This window comes from Carcharhinus amblyrhynchos, unplaced genomic scaffold, assembly GCF_965287045.1.
Source record: "Carcharhinus amblyrhynchos unplaced genomic scaffold, sCarAmb.v2.hapA chromosome_273, whole genome shotgun sequence".
NCBI lineage: Eukaryota > Metazoa > Chordata > Chondrichthyes > Carcharhiniformes > Carcharhinidae > Carcharhinus > Carcharhinus amblyrhynchos.
In genome coordinates, this window is record NW_027650013.1 from 32,501 (window position 1) to 45,220 (window position 12,720).

Consider the following 12,720-nt stretch of genomic DNA (forward strand, 5'->3'; position numbering starts at 1 on the left):
GCACGTTCTCCCTGTGTCTGCGTGGGTTTCCTCCGAGTGCTCCGGTTTCCTCCTGCAGTCCGAAAGATGTGCTGGTTAGGATGCATTGACCCCCAACAGGTGCCGGAGTGTGGCAACTGGGGGAATTTCACAGTAACTACATTGCAGTGTTAATGTAAGTTGACTTGTGACATTAATGAATGCATTCAACCAAGGGCAAGCGCACGAGGCTATTAATCCAGAAACTCAGCTAACGCTCTGGGGGACCCGGGTTCGAATCCCGCCACGGCAGATGGTGGAATTTGAATCCAATAAAAAATATCTGGGATTAAGAATCTACTGATGACCCATTGTCGGAAAAAACCCATCTGGTTCCCTTTAGGGAAGGAAATCTGCCGTCCTTACCCCGGTCTGGCCTACATGTGCCACAGCAATGTGGTTCTAGAGTCACAAGGGCAACTAGGGGTGGGCAATAAATGCCAGCGACGCCCATGCCCCACAAATGAATTTTAAATAAGTAACCGCCCCCCCCCCCACCTCAGTGGGAGCGGGTTCCACATTCTCCCCAGTCCCTGGGGAAGGAGACCTGTCGGAATTTATCAGTGACTCTCCGGAGTTGATGGCCCTCATTGTGTGTGTGCGAGCCGGGAATGTGTTCCCACGCCCTGTAACCACACGGAAGCAGACCTCAGCGGTTTCCTTGGGTGTAAATTACAGGCAGATTTCAGTTTCAATGGCAGCGCAGAAGTTCTCATCGTTTGGGTGAGATCAGTATCACCCTGCTTCCTCTCGGTGATGGTGAGAGAGAGAGAGAGAGAGCGAGAGAGGGAGACCAATATGTGAATGGGTGGGGAGAGGGACAGGGGTGAAGGGTTCACGAGGGTGGGATATATGAATCAAATCCATGTCTTTGGCGCCGTGAGGCAGCCGTGTTAACCACTGTGCCACCAGGCCTGTAATATTGTGCGCAGTTTTGGTGTCCTTATCTAAGATAGGATGTCCTTGCTACAGAGGGATAGCAGGGAAGATAATGAGTGGTGGAGCAGGCTTGAAGGGCCAAATGGCCTCCTCCTGCTTCTACTTTCTCAGGTTGATTCCTGGGTTGACAGGTCTGTCATATGAGGAGAGCTTAAGTCAGTTCAGTGTTTGAAGTTCACTTATTGTTGTCACAAGTCAGCTTACATTAACGCCGCAATGAAGTTACTGTGAAAATCCCCTTGTTGCCACACTCCAGTCCCTGTTCAGGTACACTGAGAGAGAATTTGGTGCGGCCAATGCACTTAGCCAGCACTTCTTTCAGACTGTGGGAGGAAACCCACGCAGACATGGGGAGAATGTGCAAACTCCACACAGGCAGTGACCCAAGGCCGGGAATCGAACCTGGATCCCTGGCGCTGTGAAGCAGCAGTGCCAACCACTGTGCCACCGTGCTGTCATTAGGTAAAGTTATATTCACTGGAGTTTAGAAGAGTGAGAGGGGATCTCATAGAAACTTATAAAATTCCAACGGGATTAGACAGGGTAGATTCAGAAAGAATGTTCCCCGATGGTGGGGGGAGTCCAGAATTAGGGGGTCAGAGTTTGAGGATTAGGGGGTAAACCTTTTAGCACTGAGGTGAGGAGAAATTTCATCACCCAGAGGGTGGTGAAGGTGTGGAATTCACTCCCACAGAAAGTAGTTGAGGGGAAAATATTGTGTGATTTCAAGAAGGAATTAGATATCGCTCTTGGGGCTAAAGGGATCGAGGGATATTGGGGGGAAGGGGGGGAATCAGGATATTGATTTTGATGATCAGCCATGATTATAATGAACGGTGGAGCAGGCTCGAGGGGCCGAATGGCCTCCTCCTGCTTCTAGTTTCACCCACATGCCAACAAAATACAACCAGACCAAACCAGTAACAATGAAAAGAGTTCAGAAAGGGGCTGAATGGCCACTGAGAGCCAATGATCAGGGATCTGGGCGTGCAGGTCTACAGCTCCCAAAACCTGGCAAGGTGGTTAAGAAGGTATAGGGCATGCTTGCCTTCATCAGCTGAGGCATTGAGCACAAGAGTTGGGAAATCATGTTGCAGCGATATAAAACCTTGATTAGGCCGCATTTGGAGCATTGCGTGCAGTTCTGGGCGCCACACTGTCCAGAAGGACGTGGAAGCTTTGGAGAGAGTGTAAGGAAGGTTCCCCAGGATGTTGCCTGGCCTCGAGGGTGTTGGCGATGAGGAGAGGTTGGATAATCTAGGATTGTTTTCACTGGAAAGACGGAGGGTGAGGGGAGACCTGGTCTACAAAGAGGCAGAGACAGGATGGGTAGTCAGAGGCTTTTTTCTCAGGGTGTCAATTACACGGGGGGGCACAGGTTCAAGGTGAGAGGGGGAGAGTTTAAGGGGGAAGTGAGGGGGACATTTTTCGTGCAGAGAGTGCCTGGAACGTGCTGCCAGAGGGGGTGGTGGAAGCAGGCACATTGGTAACATTTGGGAGGCATTGGGATGGGTACATGAACAGGGAGGGAATAGAGGGATACGGACCGAGTAAGAGCAGAAGGTTTTTTTTAAGTTAAGTTTGGGCGTCATGGTCGGCACGGGATTGGAGGGCTGAATGGCCTGATCCTGTGAGGTAATTTTCTTTGTTCTTTGCCCTTGTTCGATGTCCCCCACCCCTCCAGGGTACAAGTCCAGAAATTGGAGGGGGGCGCACAGTTTAAGAATAATTTAAGGTTAAGAATTTCTTTTCTATCTCAGAGGGTCGTTAACCTTTGGAATCATCTCTCCTCCTATGGGGTTTGGGTCATTGAATGTATTTGAGGTTGAGTTTGATAGGTCTTCGATCAACTGGGGGAGGGGGGAGGTCAAGGGTTATTGTGGGGTGGGGGGGTGATGCAGACAGAAAAATGGCGTTGAGGTTGCAGCCAGATCAGCCACGGTCTATTGGAAAGGTTTTTCAGAAGAGGCTTGAAGGACCGAGTGGCGTCATAGACATTAAATCAAAGTACGAGGCCATTCAGCCCATTGTGTCCATGCTGGTCAACAAAGATTTTAGTTTTTCTAATCATTCGTGGGACTCGAACCTGGAGTTTCTGGCTCAAAGGCAGGGAAGTGCCACAAGACCTCCCTTCCAATATCAGAAAATCCCCAGTAAATCCAATCGGGAATCCAGGAAAAACACCTCCGCCCAGAGAGTGGGGAGAATGTGGGACTTGCTCGGGGAGTGGTTAAGGTGAATATAGTTTTCCTTTTTCATGTATGGGACGTGGGCCCCGCTGACTGGGCCAGCGGTTATTGCCCATCCCTAGTTGCCCTTGGAGAGCAGTTGAGAGTCTTGGCTGTGGCTCTGGAGTCACGTGTAGGCCAGACCGGGGTAAGGACGGCAGATTTCCTTCCCTAAAGGGAACCAGATGGGCTTTTCCGACAATGGTTTCACGGTCATCAGTAGATTCTCAATCCCAGGTATTTTTTATTGAATTCAGATTCCACCATCTGCCGTGGCGAGATTCGAACTCCAATCAGACAAATTCCTACTTTCCAGCGCGTGGTTCATAGTCCTGGAGGTCACGGCAACGCAAGTGAATATCTTAATTCTTCTGAAATGTTAAAAGAATTTCTGCCTGAACCACCCTTTCAGGCAGTGAGTTCCAGGCTCCCACCGCCCTCTGGGAGAAAATGGTTCTCCTCAACTCTCCTCATAGCCTTTGACCCCTCACCTTAAACCACCCCCCCCCCGGTTATTGACACCCCCACCCCCCCAACTACTGATGGTGAAAGGACCTTCCTATCTTTGCCCCTCAGAGAAAATAGTGCCAGCCTATCCAATCTCTCACTCAAACCAGTCCATCATCCATTATCTACACTTCCCGCTGCCTTGGTAAAGCAGCCGGCATAATTAAGGACCCCACACACCATGGACATTCTCTCTTCCACCTTCTGCCATCGGAAAAAAAGATACAAAAGTCTGAGGTCACGTACCAACCAACTCAAGAACAGCTTCTTCCCTGCTGCCGTCAGACTTTTGAATGGACCTACCTTGCATTAAGTTGATCTTTCTCTACACCCTAGCTAAATTGCCCCTTAGTGTCCAAAGATGTGCGGGTTAGGTGGATTGGCCATGCTAAATTGCCCCTTAGTGTCCAAAAATGTGCAGGTTAGGTGGATTGGCCATGCTAAATTGCCCCTTAGTGTCCAAAGATGTGCAGATTAGGTGGATTGGACGTGCTAAATTGCCCCTTAGTATCCAAAGATGTGCAGGTTAGGTGGATTGGCCATGCTAAATTGCCCCTTCATGTCCAAAAATATGCAGGTTAAGTAGATTGGCCATGCTAAATTGCCCCTTAGTGTCCAAAGATGTGCAGGTTAGGTGGACTGGCCATGCTAAATTGCCCCTTAGTGTCCAAAGATATGCAGATTAGGTGGATTGGCCATGCTAAATTGCCCCTTAGTATCCAAAGATGTGCAGGTTAGGTGGATTGGACGTGCTAAATTGCCCCTTAGTGTCCAAAGATATGTTGGTTAGGTGGATTGGCCATGCTAAATTGCCCCTCGATGTCCAAAGGTGTGCGGGTTAGGGGGATTAGCCATGCTAAATTACCCCTTAAGTGTCAGGGGGATTAGCTGGGTAAATACGAGGTATTATGGGGATCGGGCCTGGGTGGGATTGTTGTCGATACCTGTCTGATGGGCTGAACGGCCTGTAGGGATTCTACGATTCCTGCTACCTCCCCATTTCCATCCCTCCACCAATAGTGGCCTTGCTTTCAGTTGCCTGAAAGCTTTGGAAAAGGGTCACCAAGAAAGAATGCGCAGACTAATTGCCAATAACACTGTTGTGTATATATTTATAGATATGTGTATATATTATAATATGGAATGGTCAAAAAAGACTTGATGCTATTTACAAAAGGAATTAATAAAACTGCATAATTTACTGGGATGTGAAGGAGTCTTTGTGCATCGCACGGGGGGGTGTGTCTAACGGGGGTTTTTTTACGCACCCCCCACCCTCCCGGCCCCCCAACTCCCCCCCCCCCCCAACCCCCTCCGTGATGGATCGGAAGGCCGCACTAGGCCGAAGCCTCTCAGAGCTCCGACGAGTCCGAGGTGTCCACCGTCACCCTGATGAAGATGGTGTCGTCCTTGACGTAGTGGTGCGCCTCGTTCTCCACCACCGTCTGGCTCACGAAGAGCGGGCAGCCCGACGCCACGTTCATCTCCACCTGGGGCCTCCGGAAGCTCGTGCTGCTGGGGTCCGGCTTGAAGGTGTCCGACACGTGCGTCTTGGCGGGGCCCTGGTCCAGCAAGGAGAGCGTCACCTTCTGGCGGAAGGGCCAGGCCAGCAGCGGGTCATACTCGCCGCGCATCACGGCGAAGAAGAGCGAGAGGTGGGTGCCCTTGCCCATGCCGTCACCGTTGAGGTAGACCCGGGCGCACATCTTGTAGCCGAACGGGCTGGTGTAGAAGGGCTGGCTGTACAGCGACAGGGTCTTGCCGCTCACCGCCTCCTGCTTCCGCCGCGCGTAGTCCCGGATTTTCCAGACCAGCCGCCCGTTGTAGCTGGCGGTCTCCAGCAGCTGAAAGCGCAGGTCGATCTCGGCCAGCCTGACCTCGTGGACGCTCAGCATGTTGTCGTGCTGGCTCACTTGGTGCTCGAACGGCACTGCAAATGGATTGGGAAAGGACATTTTAGAAGTAACATTTATTTATTAGTCGCGAGTAAGGCTTACACTAACACTGCAATGAAGTTACTGTGGAATTCCCCTCGTCGCCGCACTCCGGCGCCCTGTTCGGGTCGATGCACCCTCACCTGCACGTCTGTGGGAGGAAACCGGAGCACCCGGAGGAAACCGGATGTGGAAGCTATTGAAAGGGTACAGAGGAGGTTTACAAGGATGTTGCCTGGATTGGGAGGCATGCCTTATGAGGGTAGGTTGAGGGAGCTCGGTCTCTTCTCCCTGGAGAGACGAAGGTTGAGAGGCGACCTGATAGAGGTGTATAAGACATTGAGGGGAATAGATAGGGTGGATTCTCGGAGGCTATTTCCCAGGGCTGAAATGGTCACTACGAGAGGACACAGGTTTAAGGTGCTGGGGAGCAGGTACAGAGGAGATGTCAGGGGTAAGTTTTTCACTCAGAGGGTGGTGAGTGAGTGGAATCGGCGGTGGTGATAGAGGCAAACTCGCTGGGGTCTTTTAAGAGACTTCTGGATGAGTACATGGGATCTAATGGGATTGGGAGTTACAGATAGTTCGATGGCCTGGTAGGTATGGATGTGATCGGCGCAACTTGTGGGCCAAAGGGCCTGTTTGTGCCGTAGTGTTCTATGTTCTAAACCCACACAGACACGAGGAGGAATGGGGGCATTGACTATTTTCCAAATAGGAAAACGCTTCGGAAATCAGAAACACAAAGGGATTGGGAATCCTTGTTCAAGATTCTCTTAAGGTTAACGTGCAGGTTCAGTCGGCAGTTAGGAAGGCAAATGCAATGTTAGCATTCGTATCGAGAGGGTTAGAATACAAGAGCAGGGATGGACTTCCGAGACTCCGGTCAGACCCCATTTGGAGAATTGTGAGCAGTTTTGGGCCCCCTATCTAAGGAAGGATGTGCTGGCCTTGGAAAGGGTCCCAGGAAAGGTTCACAAGAATGAATGAAGAGCTTGTTGAATGAGGAACGATTGAGGACACTGGGTCTGTACTCGGAGTTTAGAAGGATGAGCGGGGATCTTACTGAAACTTACAGGCCCGGATGGAGTGGACGTGGAGAGGATGCTTCCACTAGTAGGAAAAACTAGAACCAGAGGGCACAACCTCAGGCTAAAGGGACAATCCTTTAAAACAGAGATGAGGAGGAATTTCTTCAGCCAGAGAGTGGGGAATCTGTGGAACTCTTTGCTGCAGAAGGCTGTGGAGGCCAGGGTCATTGAGTGTCTTTAAGACAGAGACAGATAGGTTCTTGATTAATAACGGGATCAGGGGTTATGGGGAAAAGGCAGGAGAATGGGGATGAGAAAAATGTCAGCCATGATTGAATGGTGGAGCAGACTCGATGGGCCGAGTGGCCTCATTCCACTCCTATGTCTTATGGTCTAACATGCAGACTCTGCAAAGACAGTGACCCAAGCCGGGAATCGAAGCTGGGTCCCTGGCGCTGTGAGGCAGCAGTGCTAACCACTGTGCCACTGTGCTCATGAAAACCAACAAGGATTAATGAGAGACATGTAGAACAGGGATGTTGGAGCCTCGGAGGGGTGGTGGGTGCGGGAGAGGCAATAGCTGAATGGTATTATCACTAGAATATTAATCCCAAAATTAAATGCTGACCACATTTGGAATATTGTGTGCAGTTCTGCTCACCTCACTGTAAGAAGGATGTGGAAGCATTGGAGAGAGGAGATTGACCAGGATGCTGCCTGGTTTGGAGGGTGGGTCTTATGAGGAAAGATTGAGGGAGCTGGGGCTTTTCTCTTTAGAGCGGAGGAGGATGAGAGGCAACTTAATAGAGGTTTATAAGATGACAAGGGGGATTGATAGAGTGGACGCTCAGAGACTATTTCCTCAGGTGGGTGTAGCTGTTACTAGGGGGCATAACTATAAGGTTCATGGTGGGAGATATAGGAGGAATGTCCGAGGTAGGTTCTTTACTCAGAGAGTGGTTGGGATGTGGAATGCACTGCCTGCTGTGATAGTGGAGTCGGACACTTTAGGAACTTTCAAGCGGTTATTGGATAGGCACCTGGAGCAGACCAGAATGATAGGGAGTGGGATAGCTTGATCTTGGTTGTGGTCTGACCCTCTGACAGTGCAGCACTCCCTCAGCACTGACCCTCTGACAGTGCGGCACTCCCTCAGCACTGACCCTCTGACAGTGCGGCGCTCCCTCAGCACTGACCCTCAGACAGTGCGGCGCTCCCTCAGCACTGACCCTCTGACAGTGCGGCACTCCCTCAGTACTGACCCTCTGACAGTGCGGCACTCCCTCAGCACTGAGCCTCTGACGGTGCGGCACTCCCTCAGCACTGACCCTCTGACAGTGCGGCAGTCCCTCAGCACTGACCCTCCAACAGTGCGGCACTCCCTCAACACTGACCCTCTGACAGTGCGGCACTGCCTCAGCACTGACCCCCTGACAGTGCGCAACTTGGTTGCAGAGCTCGGCACAACATTGAGGGCCGAAGGGCAATGCTGAAGGAGTGCTGCACTGTCAGAGGGTCAGTAATGACGGAGTGCCGCACGGTCAGAGGGTCAGTCATTTGGATAAAGTTAATCATGGAACCTTCTTGGTGGACATAAAATATACCTTGGCACTAGGTGAGTTTTCCCAGGCCAACTGACATTTCTGAACAAGTTGCTCTTTGTGGGAGCTTGCTGTGCATTATTCATGTTTTAGAGAGATGGAGCACTGGCTTAGAAAAATATTGTGCCAAAATAATAAGAATGCTGGAGAAAATGGCATTGATTTTTACAGCGAGCCGCAGATCACAATCTTATAGCACATCTTGTGCAAAAACAAAGCTCAGATGTGATTCTCGCCAGGAGGGGTAGGTGGAGGGGAGGGGGAGAGGGGACAGAGCCTGAGATCGCCGGTGAAGCCGGCTGCTGAGCGCTCAGAGTGCCATTACACAGGCACTCTGGTCTCCAACCGTATCGGGAGATCTCGCTACCTCCATACTCTGTCCCCCCACCTCTCGCCACCACCACCACCCACCCGCCACCACCCTCCCGCACCCACTCCCAGATATTGGTTCCAAGGTCTATATCCTCTTTTATAGAGGTTTGCAACACAGAAACACAGAAAGAGGTCCTTCAGCCCATCATGTCTGTGCTGGCCATCAAGCTCCCAACTACTCTAATTCCATTTCGCATCACACAGTCCCATGACTGTGTGTTTGTGTGCTGGGGCTTTTCCAATACTCATCTACATGCTGCTTAAATATAGCAGGGTTCCACCCCATCACCCATCAGGCAGCAAGTTCCTGATTCCCACCACCCCTCTAAATCTCCTTACCTTAAGTCTCTGCCCCCTCGTTTTTGACCCCTTTACTAAGGGGAAAGGTTTTTTCCTATCTACTCTATCTATATCCCTCAGAATTTTGTACACCTCAATCAGAGCCTTTCTCTGTTCTAAGGAAAACAATCCCAGCCTAACCAACCATAGCTGAAATGCCTTGGTCACTGTCTGTGTGGAGTTAACACGTTCTCCCTGTGTCTGCGTGGGGTCCCTCCGGTGTTCTGGTTTCCTCCCACACTCAAAAGATGTGCAGGTTAGGTGGATTGGCCGTCCTAAATTGCCCCTTAGTGTCCAAAGATGTGCAGGTTAGGTGGATTGGCCGTGTTAAGTTGTCCCTTAGTGTCCCAAGATGTGCAGGTTAGGTGGATTGGCCATACTAAATTGTCCCTTAGTGTCCCAAGATGTGCAGGTTAGGTGGATTGGCCATACTAAATTGTCCCTTAGTGTCCCAAGATGTGCAGGTTAGGTGGATTGGCCATACTAAATTGTCCCTTAGTGTCCCAAGATGTGCAGGTTAGGTGGATTGGCCATGCTAAATTGTCCCTTAGTGTCCCAAGATGTGCAGGTTAGGTGGATTGGCCATGCTAAATTGCCCCTTAGTATTCAAAGATGTTTGGGTTAGCTATATTAGCCATGCTAAATGTGTGGAATTACAGGGTTAGGGCCTGGATAAGATGCTCTGTGACAGAGTCGGTGCACACTCGAAGAGGCTGAATGGCCTGTTCTGTGCTGTAAAGCACAGTGGTTAGCATTGCTGTGTCACAGCACCAGGGACTCTGGTTCGATTCCTGACTTGGGAAGGGTCACTGTCTGTGCACGTTCTCCAAGTGTCTGCATGGGTTTCCTCCAGGTGCTCCGGTTTCCTCCCACAGTCCAGAAGACGTGCTGGTTAGGGTGCACTGGCCGTGCTAAATTCTCCCTCAGTGTAACCCGAGCAGGAGTGTGGTGACTAGGGGATTTTCACAGTGACTTCACTGCAGTGTCAACGTAAGCCTTACTTGTGACACTAATAAAATAACCTTAAACTTTGTAGGGATTCTATGTTACTGTACACAACACTCTAGATGCAGTCTCACCAGGGTCCTCTGATTCAAAGAACAACACAGCACGGGAAACAGGCCCTTCGGCCCAACGAGCCCACGCCGCCATTTTAACACTGTGAGTTCCCTCTTCCACCCTTGACCCTTGTCTACACTTATGGCACTCCACATTGGAAACCAGATTGGGGGGAGACTAACTTAGGGACAATTTGTTACACCAATCAGCCTAAGAGCACATCTTTGGGGTGTGGGAGGAAACCGGAGCACCCGGAGAAAACCCACGCAAGCACGGGGAGAATGCGCAAACTCCCACAGACACCGGCCCAAATCCATGTATCTGCACAGCAATCAGTGATAGTCACTGAGCTGTCGTGTTGCCTGTCAGACGGTCCAGTTTAAGCGTACACTAACGACGTGAAGCACTGGGCAACTCTCGAAACATCCAAGAGCAGCCCTCGTACGAACCATCGCGTGTGTGTGCCCCTCGTTGGACAACAAGGCGGACCGAATCCCCTGTGGATTAAAAGAGAAAAACAGCAACAACATGCACAATCTTGTGCAAACATTCAAGGGAATCCCCAGAAGCTCAAAAGTGAAACAAGTGAGCCAGAAAAATATGCTGGAAGGTCCTTTCCGTGTTATATCCATGATGGTACCTAGACTAGATCAAGGCTAACGTCTGGAGAGAGCCCCACCTTAGAGAGTGGACAGAATGTGACACAACTCGCTGGTGACCCAAGCTGCCCACTTGTTTGCTCCTTTGCACTTACCGCAGCCACTCACACCCCTGTAGAGACACGGTGATTGGCCGCTTTCCAGAATCGCTATCCGGCTGGACAGGCTTCCCGCCTTACACCGCATGGACAGGATATCCTGTTTCAGGTCTTCCTCCCGCTTGCGTCGCTCCAGCAGCTCACACTCAATCCTCTGCAAGGTGCTGGCGTGAACCGTCAACGTTTTCTGTAACGGAAGATAGGTTCAGCGCCAAAGACGCCAGTCAGACTGGGCTGCCATCGCCCCCCCCCCCCCCCCCCCCACCCCACCCCGGGCAGTAACGGTCACTCTGATTGGTTACTCCACAGCCCCACGGGCCAATTCACTGCAAGTAACAAGTTCTCTGATTGGCTGAAATTGCTGTGCGGAGTTATTCCGTGATTCACAGCGTGGGATTGTGCCGTGATTGGTGGAATTTTCAGGGTGGAAAATAGAATTACGGGAAATCAAAGAACACTTCAGGACCGAGGTAATTCAGCCCTAGATATCCTGGGACACTAAGGGGCAATTTAGCACGGCCAATCCATCTAACCCGCACATCTTTGGGCTGAATCTGTGCAAGAGAAATTGACCAAGCCATTCCCCCATTGCCATGGTGGCACAGTGGTTAGCACAATTGCATCACAGCGCCAGGGACCCGGGTCCATTCTGGTTTGTGAGTGAGTGAATGTGTGTGTGTGTGTGTGTGTGTGTGTGTGTGCCCAAGTGCATGTGAGTGTGTGAGAGTGTGTGTGTGAGTGAGTGAGTGTGTGTGAGTGCAAGTGTGTGATAGTGTGTGTGCAAGTGTGTGTATGTGTGAGTGTGAGAGTGAGTGTGTGTGTGTGAGGGTATGTGAGTGTGTGTGAGTTGGTGAGTCTGTGTGTGTGTGAGAGTGAGTGTGTGTGTGTATGTGAGTGTGTGTGTGAGTGTGTGTGTGTGAGACTGAGTGAGTGTGTGTGTGAGTGTGTGTGAGACTGAGTAAGTGTGTGTGTGTGTGTGAGACTGAGTAAGTGTGTGTGAGTTGGTGAGAGTGAGTGTGTGCGAGACTGAGTGAGTGTGTGTGAGACTGAGTGAGTGTGTGTGAGTTGATGAGAGTGTGTGTGAGAGTGAGTGAGTGTGCGTGAGTTGGTGAGAGTGAGTGTGTGTGAGTGAGTGAGTGAGTGTGCGTGAGTTGGTGAGAGTGAGTGTGTGTGAGAGTGAGTGAGTGTGCGTGAGTTGGTGAGAGTGAGTGTGTGTGAGTGAGTGAGTGTGTGTGTGTGAGTTGATGAGTGTGCGTGAGTTGGTGAGAGTGAGTGTGTGTGAGAGTGAGTGAGTGTGCGTGAGTTGGTGAGAGTGAGTGTGTGTGAGTGAGTGAGTGTGTGTGTGTGAGTTGATGAGTGTGTGTGAGTTGGTGAGAGTGAGTGAGTGAGTATGTGAGTCATTGATCTGTGATTGGATAAATGTAACATTTTTTGGTAGAGTACTGACCTGTGACTGGTTCAGTTTTAGCTCATTTCTGGTTGCTGATTGGCTGTTTATTGACACTGCCTTCTCCATCTTTGGAAGTTGATTGGCCAGTGTCTCCAACTCGTTCCTTTTCTCTTTGATCTCACACTGCAGCTCCTTGACCTGGGAACAGAAACGGCAGCTTTTACCCAGCGCCCACCACGGATCTGGGCAGGATTCTTCACCCAGAGGGCGCTGAATGTGTGGAATTCCCTACCACAGGAAGTAGCTGGGGGCAAAGTGTTGTGTGATTCCCGGAAGGAATTAGATATCGCTCTTGGGTCTAAAGGGACCGAGGGATGTGGGGGGGATGGGGGAGGGAAAGAGGGATCAGGTATTGAATTTGATAATCAGCCATGATTATAATGAATGGTGGAGCAGGCTCGAAGGGCCGAATGGCCTCCTCCTGCTTCTAGTTTCTACATTTGTCAGGAAGGGAGTTCCCGAAACTCACATATTGTCATCCATTG

At 50.8% G+C, this 12,720-nt stretch overlaps 1 protein-coding gene across 2 annotated transcripts in view; it reads right to left on the reverse strand.

Moving 5' to 3' along the window:
* Window positions 1-5,023: 5,023 nt before the first annotated feature.
* LOC145338967 (TNF receptor-associated factor 3-like) overlaps window positions 5,024-12,720 on the reverse strand; it is a 33,001-nt gene continuing 25,304 nt past the window's right edge. For both annotated transcript variants that reach the window (XM_080183375.1, XM_080183374.1), the window contains 3 exons: window positions 12,233-12,373; window positions 10,783-10,972; window positions 5,024-5,622 (listed from right to left, as the gene is read on the reverse strand). In XM_080183375.1, coding sequence (XP_080039501.1) covers window positions 5,045-5,622; window positions 10,783-10,972; window positions 12,233-12,373 — 909 coding nt within the window. In that variant the 3' untranslated portion in view covers window positions 5,024-5,044. The remainder of the gene's footprint in view (window positions 5,623-10,782; window positions 10,973-12,232; window positions 12,374-12,720) is intronic.